The following is a 20418-nucleotide window of genomic DNA, read 5'->3' on the forward strand; positions in this document are numbered from 1 at the left end:
ATCTTGACTCTGATAAGTTGCTGCAGCATGATATCACACGACAAAAGCCATTAAAGAAAAGTAAAGTTAGTTTCTTGACACAATGTATTGTTTTATTTATTTACTTCAGTTACTTATATAGCGCCAACATATTATGCAGCGCTGTACAGAGGTCCTCTTTTTTACTGTCCCCGTTGGGGCTCACAATCTAAATACCCTATTGGCATGTTTTTGGGGTGTGGGAGGAAACCGGAGTACCCGGAGGAAACCCCCTCAAACACGAGGAGAACATACAAACTCCATGCAGATGCTATCCTTGGTTGGATTTGAACCCAGGACCCCAGCGCTGCAAGGCAATAGTGCTAACCACTGAGCCATCGTGCGTTGAGTCAAGATAAACAAGGCTACATATGTATGTGTCATGATCTGTGGGTATGTGGACCCACTGGGCCGTACCACCGTAGCAGGATAGCAGCTGGCCAAACAGGGTACAAGGTCAATGTCTATAGTTCGGATAAAGGTACCTCTGACAATGCAGACAGTAGGGACCATTTGCAAAGCCTAACACAGGTAGGAACAAACAACGCTCAGGCAATGAAGGAAGGGGCAGGGCCGTTTTTATAGTCCGGGGTGATCTGGGAGCAATCTGCTCAATCTCACATGTGTGCGCTCTGGCTCTTTAAGACTGGACTGAGCTTGCGCGCGCTCCCTAGTGGTCACTGCGGGACAGGACGGCCGCACGTGCTGGCATATCTGGAGAGAAAGGCGTCGGCAGGATGAGAGGAGTTTGTGGTCAGCGACCGCAGACGTTACAGTATCCCCCCTCTTACGCCCGCTCTTCTTGGGACCAGAACGAGAGATAAACTTCCTAATGAGGGCAGGAGCATTGTGATTCTCTTCTGGCTCCCAGGACCTCTCCTCTGGACCAAACCCCCTCCAATCTACTAAATAAAAGGTTCTTTCTCTTACTTTTTTGGTGTCCAGGATCTCCTTAACCTCAAATATCTTGGCAGAACCGCTGGGGGTAACTGCAGGGCTAAGAGTCTTAGAGTAGTGGTTCAGGACCACAGGTTTCAGAAGAGACACGTGAAAGGAGTTAGGGATCCGGAGGGTAGCGGGCAGCCGAAGCTTATAAGAGACCGGGTTGATCCGCTGCAGGCTCTCAAAGGGTCCGAGGAACCTGGGAGTGAATTTTCATGATGGCACAGGCGGATATTTCTTGAGGACAGCCAGACCTTGGTACCCGGAAGAAACTGAGGTGGCTCTCTTCTCCTTGTGTCCGCCTTTCGCTTCATGCGGTCGACCGCCAGCAGAATAGAGGATCGGGTTTGCTGCCGGATCTGCAGGAAGTCCCTGAAAGCAGAGTCAGCTGTGGACACCTGCGACGTAACTGACACCAGGAGAGGAATTCTTGTCCATAAACGATTTGTGCACTTGCTAGTATGGTTGTTATACGAGAACTCGGCCCAAGGAAGAAGCTGCACCCAGTCATCATGCTGCCTGTAGATAAAATTACGTAAATCGTTCTCCATGATCTGATTGATCCTCTCAACTTGGCCATTGGACTGGGGGTGGTAGGCTGAGGGAAAGTCGAACTTTATATCGAGGAGTTTACAGAGGGCCCTCCAGAACTTTGAGGTGAACTGAACATGATATGCAGAGGTAGGCTGTGCAGGCGACAGATGTGTTGGATAAACAAGTTGGCCAGTCGAGAAGCAGAAGGTGGGCCGGTCAGCGGAACAAAATGAGCCATCTTAGAGAATCGGTCCGCCACCACCCAGACTGTACTGCATCCAGCAGGGGAGGCAGATCCGTGACGAAGTCCATTGCAATATGCTGCCAGGGAGCATTGGGCACAGGCAGCAACTGGAGCAGGCTGGCTGGTTTGGAGTGAGCAACTTTGTTTGCTGAGCACACTGTACAGGAGGAGACAAAGTCCATGATGTCTTTGGGTAGCGTGGGCCACCAAAACTGACGGTGACCTGCCAGTCTAGAGCTGTGTCCCCAACGAACGGTATCCTCTGTCTCAAATGACCTGGACAAGGCATCGGCCCTCACATTCTTGTCGGCAGGGTGGTAGTGGAGCTCAAACTGGAACAGCGACCACCTGGCTTGACGGAGGTTCAGCCGTTGGGCCGTCTGGAGATATGTGAGGTTCTTGTGGTCCGTGAATATCAGGATGGGATGAGCTGCGCCCTCTAGTAGGTGTCTCCACTCCTCCAGGGCCAGTTTGATGGCCAGTAACTCCCGATCCCCAATCGAGTAGTAGCGCTGGGGAAGAGAAAAGCTTAGAGTAATAGCCACATACCACTGACTTGCCTTTGGGACCTTTCTGAAGAAGTGCGCCAGCACCAACAGAGGAGGCATCCACCTCCAACGAAAACTGTCGAGATACATCAGGATGATGGAGGGTTGAGGCTGACGTGAAGGCAGTCTTCAAGCTATTAAATGTGGCCTCTGCCTGTGGAGTCCACACCTTGGCATTCATGCCTTTGTTGGTGAGGGTAGAGATGGGAGCTGTCAATTAGGAGAAGTTTTGGATGAACTGCCAGTAAAAGTTGATGAATCCCAAGAAATGCTGTATGGCCCTTAAGCCTTGAGGGCGTGGCCATTCCAGGATGGCCTTTACCTTCTCAGATTCCATCTTGAGACCTTGATCCACGATAACGTAGCCCAGGAAGGGTAGAGACTTTCTCTCGAACACGCACTTCTCCAGCTTGGCATATAACCGATTCTCCCTTAATCGCAGTAGAACTTGACGGACATGCCTCCGATGAGTCGTCGGATCTGGGGAGAAAATCAAAATCTCATCAAGATAAACAACAACACAGACATAGAGGAGATCTCGAAAGATATCATTGACAAATTCCTGCAGCGTTACACAGTGCGAATGGCATCACCAGGTATTCGTAGTGCTCGTCTAGGGTGTTGAATGCAGTCTTCCACTCATCCCCTTGACAGATTCGGATCAAATTATAAGCCCCACGCGAGTCTAATTTTGAAAAAATCCTGGCTTCTCGTATATGGTCAAACAGTTCGGATATAAGTGGCAACGGGTATTTGTTCTTGACCGTGATCTGGTTGAGACCACGGTAGTCAATGCAGGGTTGAAGAGATCAGTCTTTCTTTTTAACGAAGAAGAACCCAGCCCCGGCTGGGGAGGAAAACTTTCGTATGAAACCCCTCTCCAAATTCTCCTTGATATAGGCCGACATGGATAGAGACTCTGGCAAGGAGAGAGGATATACCCATCCACGGGACAGAGGCATTTGGAACCAGTTCAATGGGGCAGTCATAAGTCAGATGTGGAGGCAGCTTCTCAGCCTCCCTCTTGCTGAAGACATCTGTAAACTGAGCGAAATGGGGGGGCAGTCCCATCAATGACCGAGGCAGAGGAGGCTGGACAGGATGGATCTGCAATAGACAGCGACCGAGGCACTTGGAGCCCCATTGGAGAACCTTTCTGGAATTCCAGTCCAGGACTGGGGCATGCAGTAGAAACCAAGGTCGGCCCAGCAGAACAGGATTGATAGCTTTGGGCAAAACAAGAAATGAAATTAGTTCGGAATGAAGGGCTCCAACTTGGAGCTTTAACGGCTTGGTCTTAGACACAAACGGATCAGGCAGAGGCAGTCCAAAGATGTCTCATGGGGAACTGCGGGCAACTGGAGATGATCCACTAGCTCCTTCTGGATGAAGTTTTCAGTGGACCCGGAGTCCAGATAGGCAGAAACCCGATGCGTCCTCTTGCCAGATACTAAGGTCACAGGAATAGTCACCTTGGAACAGAATGCTTTGTTTGGTACCGTACCACCTAGGGTTGTCTCTCCAACCAATCCTAGGTACTGCGGTCTCTCTGGCCTCTGGGGCAACAAACGCACAATATGTTCTCCGAGGCGACAATACAGAGTCACGAAGTGCGTCTGCTTTGTCTATCCTAGATTGACCGTTTGAGATGGTCCATCTTTAGAGACTCCTTAGGTGGAACAGCTCATGAGGACAGCAGGGGTTGCTGAAATGTGGGAGCCGGGCTAGGGAGTCTTCCCTCACGACGAGCCTCTTGGAACCATTCTCTGATCCTTATGTCGATCTGGGCGGCCAGAAGAATGAGATCGTCCAGGGTAGATGGCAGATCTCGGACGGCAAGCTTGTCCTTAATCTCGGGGGACCGACCCTGCCAAAATGTTGCAAGCAAGGCCTCGTTGTTCCATAACAACTCTGCCGCTAGGGTGCGGAAGTGAATGGCGTACTCGCCCACAGAAGTGTCTCCCTGGCGAAGGTTCAGCAAGGAGGCGGCTGGAGACTCATCCAGGTTCCTCAAATACTATACGAAACGTCCGTAGGAACCCCTGGAAAACACTGGTTTCTGGTCCTTGGCGTTCCCAGATAGGGTTCGCCCATGCTAGGGCCCTGCCAGTGAGGAGAGAGATGATGAAAGCGACCCTAGTGTCGTCAGTGGAAAATGCTCTTGCATACAGACTGAAGTGGATCTGGCACTGGTTCAAAAATCCCCTGCAGGCCCTCACATCTCCATCATAGCGATGAGGTAGTGGCAGAGAAACCTGGGGATCTGTACTGCCAGGAGGTGTAGTAGGAGGAACGGCAGCTTGCATATCCAGCCAATGTGAAATAATGTTCGCCTGGAGGAGTTGGTCCTGTCAATATCGGAGGTCAAGCATATCCGCCCGCATCACCTGTGACGTCGTCATGGTCTTGGATTGACCAGTGGGGTCCATGGCCTAAGTGTACTGTGACGATCTGTGGGTATGTGGACCCACTGGGCCGTACCGCCGTAGCGGGATAGCAGCTGGCCAAACATGGTACAAGGTCAATGTCTATAGTTCGGATAAAGGTACCTGTGGCAATGCAGACAGTAGCGATGGTTTAGGCTTGAATGGAACTCGAGCAGATGGCAGACAACAGGTGCGGTGAAACATAGCGGGTGTAGTAGGCGACACAACACATCTCCAACTCTGTACAGCACGGGATACAGGTAGCAGGAAAGAGAACTGGAAAACACTCAAGGGACCATTTGCAAAGACTAACATGGGTAGGAACAGACAACACTCAGGCAAAGAAGGAAGGGGCAGGGCCCTTCTTATAGTCCGGGGTGATCTGGGAGCAATCGGCTCAATCTCACACGTGTGCGCTCTGGCTCTTTAACACTGGACAGAGCTCGTGCACGCACCCTAGTGGTCACTGTGGGACAGGACGGCCGCATGTGCTGGCATCTCTGGAGAGATAGGCGTCGGCAGGATTAGAGGAGTTTTCAAAAACCCATCCACATGTAGCAGACAAAAAATCTGCATAGAAATCATGGCATGCTGCAAGTTTTCAAATCCAAGGCATGTCAATTTTGTCACAGAAATGCCGTGGATTTTAGGTAAAATTCATGCAAATCCGCAGCAAACTCCACAACAAAATTTACATGTAATAAAATCTGAAGCAGATTTTGTTGCAGAAATATCTGCGACTGAATATCCGTTCCATTCATCTGAATGGAACTTGCAAAATTCCATGCGCCTGCTGCAGAAACAGCCCCTTTCAGATGAATGAAAACTGGTTTTCAGTTGCAGAAATTTCTGCAACAAAATCTGCCACATGTGCATCCTCCCTTACGTCAGGATCACGCACACGCAGTTTTTGACTCTGTTGTTTTGGCCAGACACAGACACAGAAGTGGACACAAAAAAGATGCATCAGCCTTTTCTTTATACCCTCACTCCTTTTTTATCCACTTCTGGCTCTGGCTAAAAAAACTGAGCCGAAAACTGCAACAAAAGCGACTTTAAAACTACATGTGTGATTCAGTACAGGCTGGACCCGGCAGAATGCCCTAGGGGGAGGCCACCATGATCAGGGATGTAGGCAGGGAAGGAGTTAAGGAGTTAGGAGGGGTGGTTAGGGGGCGGAGGTTAGTGGGGCGAGGCTAGGATACTTAAGTGTGGCAGAGAGGAAGGACGCTGCCATTACACCTAGCAGCACAAGAAAGCTTGTTCTGTACTGTTTTAAAGCATGGATGCACTACTTACACAGCTCCGGGCGGCAGTGGCAGAACGAGGCATGGCTTGGCTGGCGGAGGGGCTGGGGCTTTCCGGCCCGCTGTCGGCGGCTTCGAGCTTGACGGTGAGCGGACGAGGCGAGGAGCGAGTGGAGCCCTCTGGTCCAGGGGCGGGAGCTGAGGAAGTGTCAGTGCTTGGATCCGGGGCGCAGGCGGTGCCGTCATCTCCTCCCCAGCGGCGGTCCCGTCGCACGAGGCCTCTGGAGAGGTTGAGCCCAGAAGTAATGCCATGAGCCAGGCGCAGGGTAAGGAGCCCCACGAGGGACCCTCCAGGCCGGGCCCCTCGCTCTGCTGCCGGGAGCAGGACGGCCCGGTCTGAGAGGAATCCTGGAAGCCGGCCTGGCTCAGCGTAGGTGGGGGGGCAGGCGCCCTTGCAGCTGGGACCACCCTCTGCCTCCAGACGACGGGATACAGGACTTGCGGTGGGCCGTGCTGGCGATGATCCAGTCGGGCGGCCCGCCTGTCCCCAGTATGATGTCACGGGTTCCAGGCGTGTGCCACGGTTGGTGGTGACACGGCGGGCAGGTGGGCGGCAACCTGCGGGCCGCGGAGTGAACGAGGCCCCCGACAGATGGGCGGAGAGGCCCAGTTCATCTGCGCTAGTCCGGAGCACTCCCTTGGAGGGTCGTGGATATCAGGCGTGCGGCGCTTGTCCTGGGCCGGCTGGTCAGGATGAAGTTGACGACTGGGAGTTTGGTGACCAAGAGAGACGTCTGGATGGATCCTTCGCCCAGGCTGGTGGGGACACAGCACCTGCGCTGCCCGGTGAGTTGATGTCTCCTACTTTTTCGTTGCCTGCTATATTTCGGTCCCCAGGGGATGGGGGTTCACTTGCGCCCACGGGGTTGCCGGGGTCTAGCGGGGGGAGTCCAGGGAGTGTGGTTGGTGAGGGGGGGGGATTCGGGAATTGTTGGGTTGTGTGCGTGAGCTTTTGGCGCGATGCGGAGGGGGGGGTTGGGTTCCCCCTCCCCGCTTTCAGCGTGGGTGGGGCCGTCGGTGGGGCCTGCAGTGGTGGATAGCACGCCATGTGGAGCTGGGGGGGGGTGTCTAGTGAATCGGCGGTGGCGGTGTCGGTGCAGACGGAAAAGGATGGGGCGGTGGATGAGTTGCGGTTGGATGATAAGGCGAAGGGCGAGGTCTATGTTTGTTTTGAAGGCCCATTGGGGGCGCATCTGAAGCCTGAAGTAAGGGAGAAAATATGGAGGGACGAATATGTTGACATTTTTTCGTTGTTGCCGTTGGAGAAGTTTAATTTAGATAAAGGGAAATGGTTGGAAAGCAAAAAAGAGAAGGAAGAAAAACGTCGGTATCGGTTGATTCCTCAAACTTTTGTCAATTGGTTGCAGGCGTTTGCGATTTTGGCGAGCGTAATTGGACAGAAGACGCCTGAACATTGTTCCGGCCTCTTCTGTTACATGGATGCTATTGGGGAGGCTCATCGAGTTTATGGCGGGCAGACGTGGCTGCGCTATGATGAGCAGTTCCGACAGCGGAAGGCAGTGCGGCCTGACATTAGATGGGATAACAAAGATATTGGGTTATGGTTGCGGGTCATGGCTCCGGTGCGCTTTGGCCAGTCCTTTCCTGGGAGTGGGGCCGGGTCAGCCTTCTGGTGGGGGTTCAGGTGGGGCAGGAGGAAAATCCGGGTTCTGCTGGCAGTTTAATGAGGGCCAGTGTAAGTTCGGACCGGGTTGTAAGTTTAAACATAGCTGCTCCTCCTGCGGTTAAATGTTTTCATAAAGGCAAAGGACGGGGGGGCCAGGGGCGCTAGTCAAGGGGCGGACGCCGGTGAGGTGGGAAGAAATGGAGCCCTTTCTAAATAGATTCCCTGATAGGTCCAGGGCAAGTTTATTATTGGATGGTTTTCGGGTTCGTTTCCGTATCCCTGCCCCCGCACACAAGGTGCCGTTTACCTTGCGTAATTTGCATTCAGCGTTGCAGTATCCGGGGGTAGTTGGGGATAAGTTGCGGAAGGAGGTGGAGTTGGGGCGTATGGCGGGTCTGTTCGAGTGTTGCCCATTACCAGATTTAGTGGTGTCACCGCTGGGGGTGGTGCCCAAGAAGGAGGCGAATAAGTTTAGGCTCATACATCATTTATCTTACCCGCGGGGGCGATCGGTTAATCATGGTATTTCTCCGGAACTTTGCTCGGTGGTTTACACATCGTTTTATGCGGCGGTTGCGTGGGTGCGCCATTATGGGATGGGGGCTTTAATGGCGAAAACGGATATTGAGTCGGCTTTTCGCCTCCTCCCTGTGCATCCTGATAGTCTACGGCTGTTAGGGTGTTATTGGGACGGGGCTTATTTTGTGGATCGCTGCCTCCCTATGGGGTGTTCGATTTCTTGTGCCTATTTTGAGTCTTTTAGTTCCTTTCTAGAGTGGGTGGTTTGCGATGTGGCGGGGGTCTCGTCGGTGATACATTACTTGGACGATTTCCTGTGTGTTGGTCCGGATGGTTCTTCGGTTTGTTCTACTTTGTTGAGCACGATGGAGTGGGTGGCAAAGAGGTTCGGGGTGCCTTTGGCCCAGGACAAAACAGAGGGGCCTAGCTCCTCTCTGGTCTTTGTGAGGATGGAGTGTCGGCTCCCGGAGGACAAATTGGTGGCTTTGCGGGCGGAGGTGGATTGGGCCAGGCATTTGAGTAAGATCTCTTTGCGTGCATTGCAGTCCTTGTTGGGAAAGCTCAATTTTGCATGTAGGATCATCCCCATGGGCCGGATTTTTAGCAGGCGGCTGTCGGGAGTGACGGCTGGGGTGTCGGCACCGCATCATTTTATTCATCTGACTAAAGAGCTGAGGGCGGATTTGGCAGTTTGGTTTGAGTTTTTGCATTGTTATAATGGGAAGTCCTTAATCGTGTCCCCGGTTGTTGACAGTGTGGATTGGGAGTTGTTTACAGATGCTGCGGGAGTCGTGGGATTTGGGGCATACTGCAAGGGACAGTGGTGCGCGGTTCGGTGGCCAGAGAAGTGGGCGGAGTTGGGTTTGGTGAAGAAACTTGCTTTCCTTGAGCTGTTTCCCATAGTAGTGGCGGTGGAAATTTGGAGTGAGAGGTTTCGGGACAGCAAGGTCCGGTTCCATTGTGACAACTTGGGTGTGGTGGGGGCTATTAATACTGTGTCTGCTTCATCCCCCCCGGTCGTTCGGCTGTTGAGAAACTTGGTTTTACGTTGCTTGTCGTTGAACGCTTGGGTTGTGGCGGTTCATGTGCCGGGAATCAAGAATGACATTGCAGATTCTCTTTCTCGCTTGCAGTGGGAACGTTTCCGGATGGTGGCTCTGGACGCGGAGGCGGACGGGATCTCTTGCCCGGAGTGGCTGTGGGGGCTGGGTTACGAGCCGCAGGAGAATTGATTTGGGCCTTGCTTGCTCCGGGTACTCGGGCTGCTTATGATTCTGCGTGGCGGGAGTGGGAAAGTTGGCTGGCAGTTCTGGATGGGGTAAGGACGGATGATGATCGGGTGGTGGCGTTGTTGGTTTTTCTGGGTCAGGTCTCTATTGCGGGCTGGTCGGTGTCCAAGGTTAATCGCTTTGTGGTAGCTCTGGCTTTTGGTTTTAAGCTCCGGGGGTACAGGGATGTTACAAAATGTTTTTTCGTCGGCCAGGCCCTGAGGGGGTATAGGAAGGGGAGGATGTTGCCGGACCGTCGGTGCCCAGTGTCTTTTATGTTGTTGGAACAGTTGTGGGCGGTGTTGGGTGACATTTGTTTTTCTAGTTTCGAGGGGACTCTGTATAGATTGGCGTTCTCGTGGGCGTTTTTTGGGGCCATGAGGGTCGGGGAGCTGGTGGCGCCCAACACAAGGAGGCCTGGAGGGTTGAGGATGGAAGATGTGGTGTTGACGGATCAGAGTGTGGAATTCTGGATCCGGCGTTCTAAGACGGATTAGGGGGGTCGGGGTAAGAGAGTGGTGTTGGGCGTGGCCAGGGGGGCCAGGATGTGCCCGGTCGCATGCTTTGCGGGGTACAGAGAGGTTTCACCGGTACTGAGGGGACATTTGTTGTGTCACGAGGACGGGTCCTTTCTGTCCCGGTACCAGTTTACGTGGGTTTTTCGTAGGTGTCTACGACAGTTGGGATTGGAGGATTTTTTGTTTTCCCCCCATTCATTTCGTATTGGGGTGGCGACGGAGGCAGTGTCATGGGGGTTGGGGGAGGAGGTGGTAAAGTGGATAGGTCGATGGGATTCCTGCCGTTTTCAGCTGTATGTGCGCCCTCAGTTTCTATGATTCAGTAGTAATCCCTCCTCTCTTCTCTCTCCTTCCCTTTCGTTTTCCCGCCTCCTCAATGTTTCGCTTGCATCCGTACATAGTTTTTCTTTAATCAGTTGGTTTTCTTTTCCAGGTCCCTCGGGCCGTTTGGTGTGGATCGTCGGGCATTCATATGTTCATTGGGGGGGGCGGAGCGGGCTGATGTTCGTCTGGACGGGCGGCAGTTGGGTTTTCGGCGGGAGGAGGTAGTTGTGCGGTGGCTGGGGAGGAGAGGGATGATGTGGAGTTGGGTGTTGCCTGATGTGCATAGGTTTGCGTGGATTGATACGACCCCGGATGTCTTGGTTTTGCACGTCGGGGGTAATGATTTGGGTAGTCGTCCTTTCCAGGAATTGATTAGGGATATTAAATATGATCTACTCGGGTTGTGGTCCAGTTTCCCGGGAGTTAAGGTGGTTTGGTCGGAGACTGTCCCGCGTAAGGTTTGGTGGCATGCCAGGTCGGTGTCTGGTTTAAATAAAGCCAGGGTCAAGGTTAATCGGGCAGTTTCGTGGTGAGAAACGGGTGGGTCTTCGTGCGTCATTATGACTTAGAGGATGGCCTGGGGAATTATTGGCTAGGTGATGGTGTGCACCTGACGGCCGTGTGGATTGACCTGTGGACTCTGCGTTTGCAGGAAGGTATCAAAAGGGCCCTCTTGCTGGGTGGGGGCTCGCATACTTAAAGGTGTCTAAGTATGTTCGTGTGGTGGATTGGGGGTCCTTTGAGTTGGTGCTAAATTACTGTGGGTGGGGGGGGGATTCATCGGGGGTATGGTCCCTCCCCAATTTATTATGGTTTGTAGTCTGGTCAATTTGGACTCCTGCTGGGTGGTGTCCCGGGGAGTGGTTGCGGTTTAGGTCAGCCAACTGCAGGTATAACGGTGCCCCTGAGCCAGTAGGGTGACGGCTGGGAGTAAAATACGATGCAGGTGGGCTGTTTGGTGACAGACTTTTGTAGCTCCAAGGACTCCCCTTCCATTGTTATTATCATTTGTAAATTGTTGTTCATTATGTTTGTTTGTAAATAAAATGGCTGCTGTGGCCAAATTTATCCAACCCAAGTGTCCGAGTTTTATTATAGAGACGGGGGTTTGATAAAGGGTATGGCCAATAATGGGGAAGGGGAGTGGGTGAAGTCACATGCCCCCGGTAGGAGTGTACGCACTCTACAGTCCCCTGATCATGGCCTTGCAGTTCTTTATAATTGTTCGCTTAAGCCTCCCACGCACCAGCGTGTTTGGTCTATGATATATGGTCCATATGTCGGCCACGTTTCCCATACCGAACACACTGCAGGGAGCCGGGCTCCTAGCACCATAGTTATCTATGATGCTAGGTGTCACTGCCTCGCTGCTGGACAACTGTCCCGTACTGTAATCATGTTTTCAGTACGGAACAGTAGTTCCATGGAGAGGCAGTAACACCTAGCGTCCTAGATCACAATGATGCTAGGAGCCCCGTTCCCTGCAGTGTGTTCGGTCTGGGAAATGCGGCCGACATACGTACCGTATATCACGGACCGAACACGATTGTGTGAATCCGGCCTTACGCTTAGTGCTTTTTCTTATAGACTACTATTAGTGCTACTCTACTGTATATAAGGGTGTGTTCCCTCTATGTGGTTTAATCACATTTTTTGCTGTGATTTTACAAAAGCCGGCCTTGATGTCCATAGGCACCAATTAGCTTTCATTTTTTCTGAGCAGTTTAAGAAATGAAAACCGAGCTCTGATCAGTTACTTTGGGCAACAAGGTAAATTTTGACATGAGGTTGTTCACGCAACAACTGAGCCAAAATATATTCGACTGAAATTTGTAATGGGTATGTCATCCGATACCCGCCCTCCAGTGATTTTATCCAGGTACAAATCATGTTTTATCGATTATATCGAGAGAGGAATTAGACAAACAGACGCTGCTGGTATGCTCAAAATACTCCTCTGAGGTTTATTGGCAAACTCAATTACAATAATAGCATTTAAATGGGATGTAGGCTTGATGTTAACCAATCAGAGGCAATGTGACAATATTTCAGATTCAGCCAATTACAGACCTACGATACATTTCAAATGCATAATTATAATTCTTACATCAGGTTTGCTGGTGGCTTATTTCTCTTGGCAAGAATATAACAGTTTTTTGTTCTTCTGAGATGGGAGAGTTTTACTCGCATACATATGTAAACGTGTCTCCCCTTTTTTTTAATCTCACTCCCTCTCCTTTCCTTTCCACAAGCTTCATGAGAACCAAGGCCAAAGATAAACATACAAACCTGTCTCGTTACAAAAGAAACAAGATGGAAACTCCAAACAAGATGGCTGCTGCACAAAATGAAATAATTTAAATATTATTTTAATCACTTTCACAGAGGTTAAAGAGCTTTTGGACTCATTTGGATAAATCATGGGGACTAAGTAATATTGTCTAATAAAATAAGAGTGTTTTAGAAAAACGATTGTGGCTGCATTGTAACAGCATTCTTATTATTTTGTTAGTGTTGCCTTTTTTTTTTTTTTCTTGTTCTAGATCGTAAATGAAACTGTTCCAGGGAAGTTAGTCTGGTTGGGTGAAACCAGCTCAGCATATGGTGGGGGATCCCCAGGATTATCAAATACATATATTGACGGATTTATGTAAGTAAATAAATTCAAAGTTAGCGCAGAACTATCATACGCAGTCTTATTTTTTGGGAACTTACCCTCCCGCCACATAATGCTTAATGAGAAAAGCAAAGGGGATAGCATAGGACTTTGTGCTATTGTTTGTTAAAACAAAAAAAGTATATACTAATGTATACCTTTTTTCTTCATGACTGAAGTTATGGGACAAGGCCTTAGTACACATTGCAAAAGTGAAAGGAGCCTTAGAAACCCTTAAAGGGAAGTGATTACTGTGCATAGGGAGAGAGCTGTTTAAATAGGTAGGCTAAGATGGCTGACTTGCTGTAGATTTGTTGCAAACAGGGTCAAGAGCATCCCTCCTTGATCCCGGGGCTCGATCTGGCAATAAGGTTTAGTATCACCCACCACTGTTCACACGTACGGACACCAGACGATGAGGAAGCACAGGCCTCAACCCACCGCTCCCTTTTCAGCAGCTTTTCTCCTTCCAGCAACCGTCTCCTCACACTTTCTCCAATACAGCAATAGAGCCCAGGTCACACCAACTTTCTTCCAACACTGAAAACGGTTTGGTGGGCTCACCACCGTTTTATTAACTAAGTACCACCCCCAACGCGATGACACCGTGCACCTCCATGCGTGCATTATCACTCATGTGATGTTACAGAGTGACTGATCACAGCCCGAAAATTGCATCCAGGCTGTACATCCCAGCGCCTACTTTTTTAAAGCCAGCAAGTCTATTTGACAAACCTGTGAAAAACAAGTCAAGAAAACGCAAGATCATTTGTAAGGGTATGTGCACACGATGAGAGGCTTTTACGGCTGAAATGACAGACTGTTTTCAGGAGAAAACAGCTGCCTCCTTTCAGCCGTAATTCCTCCTCCTCGCATTTTGCGAGGCTTCTCTGACAGCCGTAAATTTTGAGCTGTGCTTCATTGAGTTCAATGAAGAACGGCTCAAATTACGTCTGAAAGAAGTGTCCTGCACTTCTTTTGACGAGGCTGTATTTTTACGCGTCGTCGTTTGACAGCTGTCAAACGACGACGCGTAAATGACAGGTCGTCTGCACAGTACGTCAGCAAACCCATTCAAATGAATGGGCAGATGTTTGCCGACGTATTGTAGCCCTATTTTCAGACGTAAAACGAGGCATAATACGCCTCGTTTACGTCTGAAAATAGGTCGTGTGAACCCAGCCTTAGATGTGCAATGTCTTCAGAGTGGCCGAACTTGACCACTCCTTCTACAATGCTGTCATCTCAGTGGCCAGACTGACCTCTGTTGGAACGCCACCTAGTGGGTGGAAATAAACAGCACTGCTAAAAGGTACAGTGCACATATGTTCCATGTACAATACCATAGGCAAAATACAATTTTAATGTAAAGTAACTCACATTTCCCCTTTAACTTGAGGATTAATCCCCACACTGTACACATTCACACAAGTGACAAAGCACGGAAATCAGCGTGTCTGTCACTACTTTATGCTGCCCTCAGAGGGAGCAGCATAAAGCTGCTGGAAGGTTACCTTTTTATAAAGAATTTTTAACAGCTTGACAGAGGAGAATCCTATATTAGTTGGCCACACTGTCTAAACGCCTAATAGTTAGAAGGCGGTGCCTGGTCGTTGTATAAACTGCAAGGGCAGGTGACCAATAATATGGAAAAAGAGGGTCAGAATTATGCAGGTTAGAGGCATTTCCTCTCTATGGGCAAAAACTCTGTGCATAAGTGGTGTTTACAGATCATGTGTTTTTTTGTTGTTTTTTTAGCCACTTCCTGACCATGAGCTTTACCCCCCTTCCTGACGAGGCCCATTTTTAAGTTTTAGCTACGTGCCAATTTAAAAGCAAATTGTTGTTCTATTATTTTTCCAACATGCATGTATTTGGTCTTGTTTTTTCAGAACATATTGGGCTTCCATATTGTGTAAAAATAAATAAATAGATACATTGTACTTTTTAAAAAATATGGAAGGAAAAATGGAAAATAAATTTGAAAAAAATGTGAATGTGTGATTTTAGGTGTTTTTTTTTTTTTACATCTGGTGCATGCCACTGGGTAAACACACCTGAATACATATTTGGCAACTTCTACCGACTTAAACGATACCAAATATGTGTGCATTTCTTACACGCTGGGCGCAAGGTGGCGCTTACAACAAATGGTGCGCAAACTGGCTTTTAGAGAAAAAAATTCCAAAGCTGTTTCGCTGACACCGTACGACTATTACAGATGTTGTGGCGTTTTTAGTCCACAAAAACTGATGGCCTATCCTCAGGATAGGCCATCAATATCTGATCGGTCAGGGACCGACACCTGGCACCCCTGTCGATCGGCTGTTTCGAAGGGGCCACAGTGCTTATACGAGCGCTGCTTCCATTTCATTTTCTTTACTGCTCACACTGTGAATCGCAGATACACTTGTAGCGGCGGTTCACAGTATTAGAGCCTTCTACCATTCAAGTGTATACTGTAGTACTGTGAACCGCCGCTACAAGTGTGTCTGCGATTCACCGTGTGAGCAGTAAAGGAAATGAAGGGGAAGCGACGATGGTACGAGCATCAAAACAGCTGATCTGCGGGGAGACGGGCCACCACCAATCAGATATTGATGGCTAAGGCTCTATTCCCACGATGAGGTCCGGGTGACGGCCGATAAAAACGGCCGTTTTTACCGGCCGTCTTGCATCCGTTCCGGGCCGTGTTTCCGTTTTCAACGGGCAATTTCGACCCATTTTGCATCCTTTTTTTTTCCCTGTCCGTTTTAAAATCGGATGAATTTCATTAGTAAATTTTTTGCCACACACTGCCCTCTGTAGATACTGCTACAGCCCCGCTGTATGTAGTGCCACACTGCCCCCCCTGTAGGTAGTGCCACACTGCCCCCCCTGTAGGTAGTGCCACACTGCCCCCCCTGTAGGTAGTGCCACTCTGCCCCACCTGTAGGTAGTGCCACACTGCCCCCCCTGTAGGTAGTGCCACACTGCCCCCCCCGTAGGTAGTGCCACACTGCCCCCCCCATAGGTGGTGCCACACTGCCCCCCCGTAGGTGGTGCCACACAGCCCCCCCGTAGGTAGTGCCATACAGCCCCCCCGTAGGTAGTTCCACACAGCCCCCCTGTAGGTAGTGCCACACAGCCCCCCTGTAGGTAGTGCCACACAGCCCCCCTGTAGGTAGTGCCACACTGCCCCCCCTGTAGGTGGTGCCACACTGCCCCCCCTGTAGGTGGTGCCACACTGCCCCCCCCTGTAGGTGGTGCCACACTGCCCCCCCCGTAGGTGGTGCCACACAGCCCCCCCGTAGGTGGTGCCACGCAGCCCCCCCGTAGGTAGTGCCACGCAGCCCCCCCGTAGGTAGTGCCACGCAGCCCCCCCGTAGGTAGTGCCACGCAGCCCCCCTGTAGGTAGTGCCACGCAGCCCCCCTGTAGGTAGTGCCACGCAGCCCCCCCTGTAGGTAGTGCCACGCAGCCGCCCCTGTAGGTAGTGCCACGCAGCCGTCCCTGTAGGTAGTGCCACGCAGCCCCCCTTGTAGGTAGTGCCACTATCCATATATGGATAGTGAAGGCAGGGACTTCTGGATCAGAATCCCCGGCTACAGCGGTGGGAATTCTGCTTCAGAAGTCCCTGACGTCACTGTGTCCATATATGAACAGTGAAGGCAGGGACTTCGCCTGGAGCGGAATCCCCAATCCCCAGCCATAGTGTTTGGGGCCGGGAGAACGGCTGAAAATAGGGCCATTTGGGGTCTATTGTTCCTACTGCGGCCGTGTGACGGACGTTTTTTGAACGGCCATCACATGGCCGGGAAACCCGGTCGTGTGAATAGGGCCTTATCCTGAGGATAGGCCATCAATTTTTGTGGACTGGAGAACCCCTTTGACACTCCAAAAATGATTATTTTATGGAAAGCAGACCCCAAGGTATTAATTTAACGACCATATCAAAGATTTGAAAATCTGCCGTGTAAAATGTCTGCAGCATGTAGATGAGTTTTGTAAAATCTTATCTACTTGCCTTGTACTGTAATCTGCTGCAAACTTGGCCTGCGCAAATCCGCGGGTAAAATTTGCAGTAAATCCACCACATCTAACGTCACCCTAAGGCCCAATTCACACAGAGGTTTTTTAGTGCTGATTTTGACATGGAAACCGCGTCGGAATCCGCACTAATATACAGCCAAAAATGTTTTTTTCCCGGGCGTCTGGGAGGCAGAAAAAGCGTTTTACGCCCGCGTTCCTCAATGGCCTCCGGCGAAAAACATGGCAAAAAAGTGCAGGCAGGTCAAAATCTGCCTCAAAATTCCTTCAGGAATTTTGAGGCAGATTTTTTTCTGCCAGCAAAATGCTTCGTGTACAGCTTGTCCGACCAAAGATCGCTATGTCCCATAGCCTACACCGCAAGTAATGAAAGTCAATGTGGTCGCGTTGCGACCTGCAAGTAACTGCGACATGACAGTTTGGATTTCTTGCAACTGTCATGTCGTGGCAACTTGTGCGTTGCGACACAACCACATTGACTTTTATTACATGCAATGTAGTCTACGGGACATAGCGATCTTTGGCTGGTCGATCTGTGTCGTGCGTGGCCAAAGTCGCCGTGTAGCAGATAGACAAATTTATTTATAGAGAAGTTTTATTGAAAAATTTTTTTATTTTTTTCATATTACATTATTCTTCTCCCTCACTGGCAGTCTGCCAGAGAGGGAGAAGATTCAACTGGTGATCGCTGCGACAGGCTGTGAGGGAGGAGCAATGTGATAGTTGTGACAGGTTGTCAACGATCACATGACCGGAGACCATGCTGTGTGGTCTCTGGTTAAAGTTCCATGATACAGCTGTCTAGAGACAGCTGTATGACGGAGCTAAAGGCCGCCGGGGAGCGGCAAACCTGCTAACTCTGCAGGACGTCCTAGAATGGCCCTGCAGAGTTAATTGCGGACCGCCCGGACGTTTATAGTCTATGGGCGGTACGGACGTGGTTAAGGAAGAGATGTTCTTTAAATGGGGTTTTCCAGAACTTAAAGGAGTTGTCCGGGCAAAGGGCAGTTTTTCATACTGATGACCTTCCGACAGGATCTGCTAGAAGAAAAAAGATAAACACACACAGCGCACATACCGCATCATCCGATTTTTATCAACGGTAATGCGTGATCAGTTATGCTGACCTGATGTTCGGAGCACAACATCCAATAGAGCTTGTCGCAGTATTGAGGCTGCAGTCTGGGTTCCGAACAGGGCAGCTTGCGTTCAGAGATCAAATGCAGAGCTAGAGAAAAAGGAAGTCGGATGAAACCCTTGGCACTGCCCTATGTTCGTTTTGTTCTTGTAGAATTGTGTCACACACCAATAATTACCTAAAATAGTTTACTGGTGCTAGGTTAGATAGGCGACACGTTTTGAAGCAGGGTTGTCTGGGCATGGAGTTGTTTTTCATACTGATGACTTATCCACAGGATAGGTCATCCGTATATGATCGGTGGGGGTCCGACAGCCGGAACCCACACCGATCAGCTGTTGTGGCTGCCTCCGGGCCTCAGATGTCTGCTAGGTCACAATATAGGGGCTGTGCTGCAGTACTGCAGCTCTTCTCCCATTTAAGCGAATAGAAGCAGAGTTGCAGTACTGCAGCATGGCCGCTATACAGTGTACGGAGCCATCTACTTTCGACACCGGCCACTGCATAACATCTGGTGCTCGAAGGCAGCTTGAACAGCTGATCGGTGAGGGGTCCTGGTGTCGGAGCCCCACAATCCTATACTGATGACCTATCATGTGTTAGCGGTTACCTGGAGTTAAAAAAAGGTGCACAAAGTTTCAGGTTCAATGTCTATTCCCTTATTAATTTTTTGACTTCCTGATATTCCGTTTGTAAGCTGCTCTATTTTTAGACTTTCTCCTGTGGGTGTGTTCCTCCAAGTAATACATTCTGGATGTGAGGTCTATGTCCAGGATGGTGCTGCCTTCACTTGCTCTCTGGCAATTATATGGTCCATGTGCTAATGCAGTGCTTGTCTTCTAAGGCAAAATGAGTGTCTACAGACTTTAGATCCATCCATAATTCTCTTGTTCTACCTTTTTTTTAAAACAGGTGGCTAGACAAGCTGGGAATGTCTGCTAAACTTGGAATTGATGTGGTTATGAGGCAGGCCCTTTTCGGTGCTGGTTCATACAATCTGGTGGATTCTGATTTTGAACCTTTACCTGTAAGTATCAATCGATCTATCTCTATCTATCTTAACAACAATGCTTGTCATACAGTATGTGCGTCACCACAGCCAGGGCCGATTCTAGCTTTTCTGCTGCCTGAGGCAATAATTTAAATTGGGCGCTCCCCAGATCTTAATTGACATCCCTCAGGCTTTTGTACATCACTACCAGCCCCTTCCAACTCTTTTGGATACGCTGTTGCCTTGTACTCCACTGGCATTCGCAATGCAGCAATGAAGCAGACAGAAAACACCTCGCTGCGTGTTGCGTGCCCATGCGATGGCTCATCCGAGAAAGTTGGAGGAGACCGGTAGTGATGTAGAACAGCCAGGGGCACTCAAGGATGGAAAGATGGGTTTGTAGTCAGGACTGTGTGACTCTTCAGGATAGCGGCACCACCACATGACCCTTTATAGTGTAATTAGCACACAGTTTGTGCCGTTTTAATAGTTGATTATATATTTTGCTGCATCTGAAACCGCATACACTGAATGTTTCGAAATATAGTCAGATCATGTAGTACTGCAAGGTGGCCATATAAGGGGTTAAAGCTACCTGACCGGTTCCCATTAAATATACAATGAATTGCAACAATTCCATCTGCCCTGCAATTTTGTAATTATAAATATATCCTATATACGTACAGCACCAGAACCAAGCTCTGGCATATATATGGCACCAGAGCCGAGCTCCCTACATAAATTCGGCACCAGAGCGGGGCTCCCTACATAAATTCGGCACCAGAGCGGGGCTCCCTACATAAATTCGGCACCAGAGCGGGGCTCCCTACATAAATTCGGCACCAGAGCGGGGCTCCCTACATAAATTCGGCACCAGAGCGGGGCTCCCTACATAAATTCGGCACCAGAGCGGGGCTCCCTACATAAATTCGGCACCAGAGCGGGGCTCCCTACATAAATTCGGCACCAGAGCGGGGTTCCCTGTAGATACTGTCCCCCCCAGAATGCCCTGCAGATAGTGCCCCCTGTATAAATTGCCCCTTGTTAATAAAACCACTCACACTGTTAACTAAATCAAAACAAAAAAACAACTTTACATAATCGCCTGATCCAATTTCAGCGCTGTCCTCTAGCAATACAGATCTGCAGGAGCTGAACTATGCAAGCGGCGCGATGATGTTATTGTGCCGCCTGCGTCATTGAAAAGTTCTGAATGACAGGGCAAGGAACTAATGTTCCTTGCCCTGCCAGCGCTAGTAATTGTATCTGTGTCCTATAGATGCAGATACAATTATAGTGCAGGAGGGGGTGGCACTGCCGCCTGAGGCAAG

General features: G+C 50.0%; 1 protein-coding gene across 1 annotated transcript in view; it reads left to right on the forward strand.

Moving 5' to 3' along the window:
• The window catches only part of HPSE (heparanase), a 77439-nt gene that overhangs the window by 50154 nt on the left and 6867 nt on the right, over window positions 1-20418 (forward strand). Inside the window, exons 8-9 of the mRNA XM_075849818.1 lie at window positions 12819-12925; window positions 19009-19123. Coding sequence (XP_075705933.1) covers window positions 12819-12925; window positions 19009-19123 — 222 coding nt within the window. The remainder of the gene's footprint in view (window positions 1-12818; window positions 12926-19008; window positions 19124-20418) is intronic.

The sequence above is a fragment of the Rhinoderma darwinii genome, chromosome 1, assembly GCF_050947455.1.
Source record: "Rhinoderma darwinii isolate aRhiDar2 chromosome 1, aRhiDar2.hap1, whole genome shotgun sequence".
NCBI classification, from domain to species: domain Eukaryota; kingdom Metazoa; phylum Chordata; class Amphibia; order Anura; family Rhinodermatidae; genus Rhinoderma; species Rhinoderma darwinii.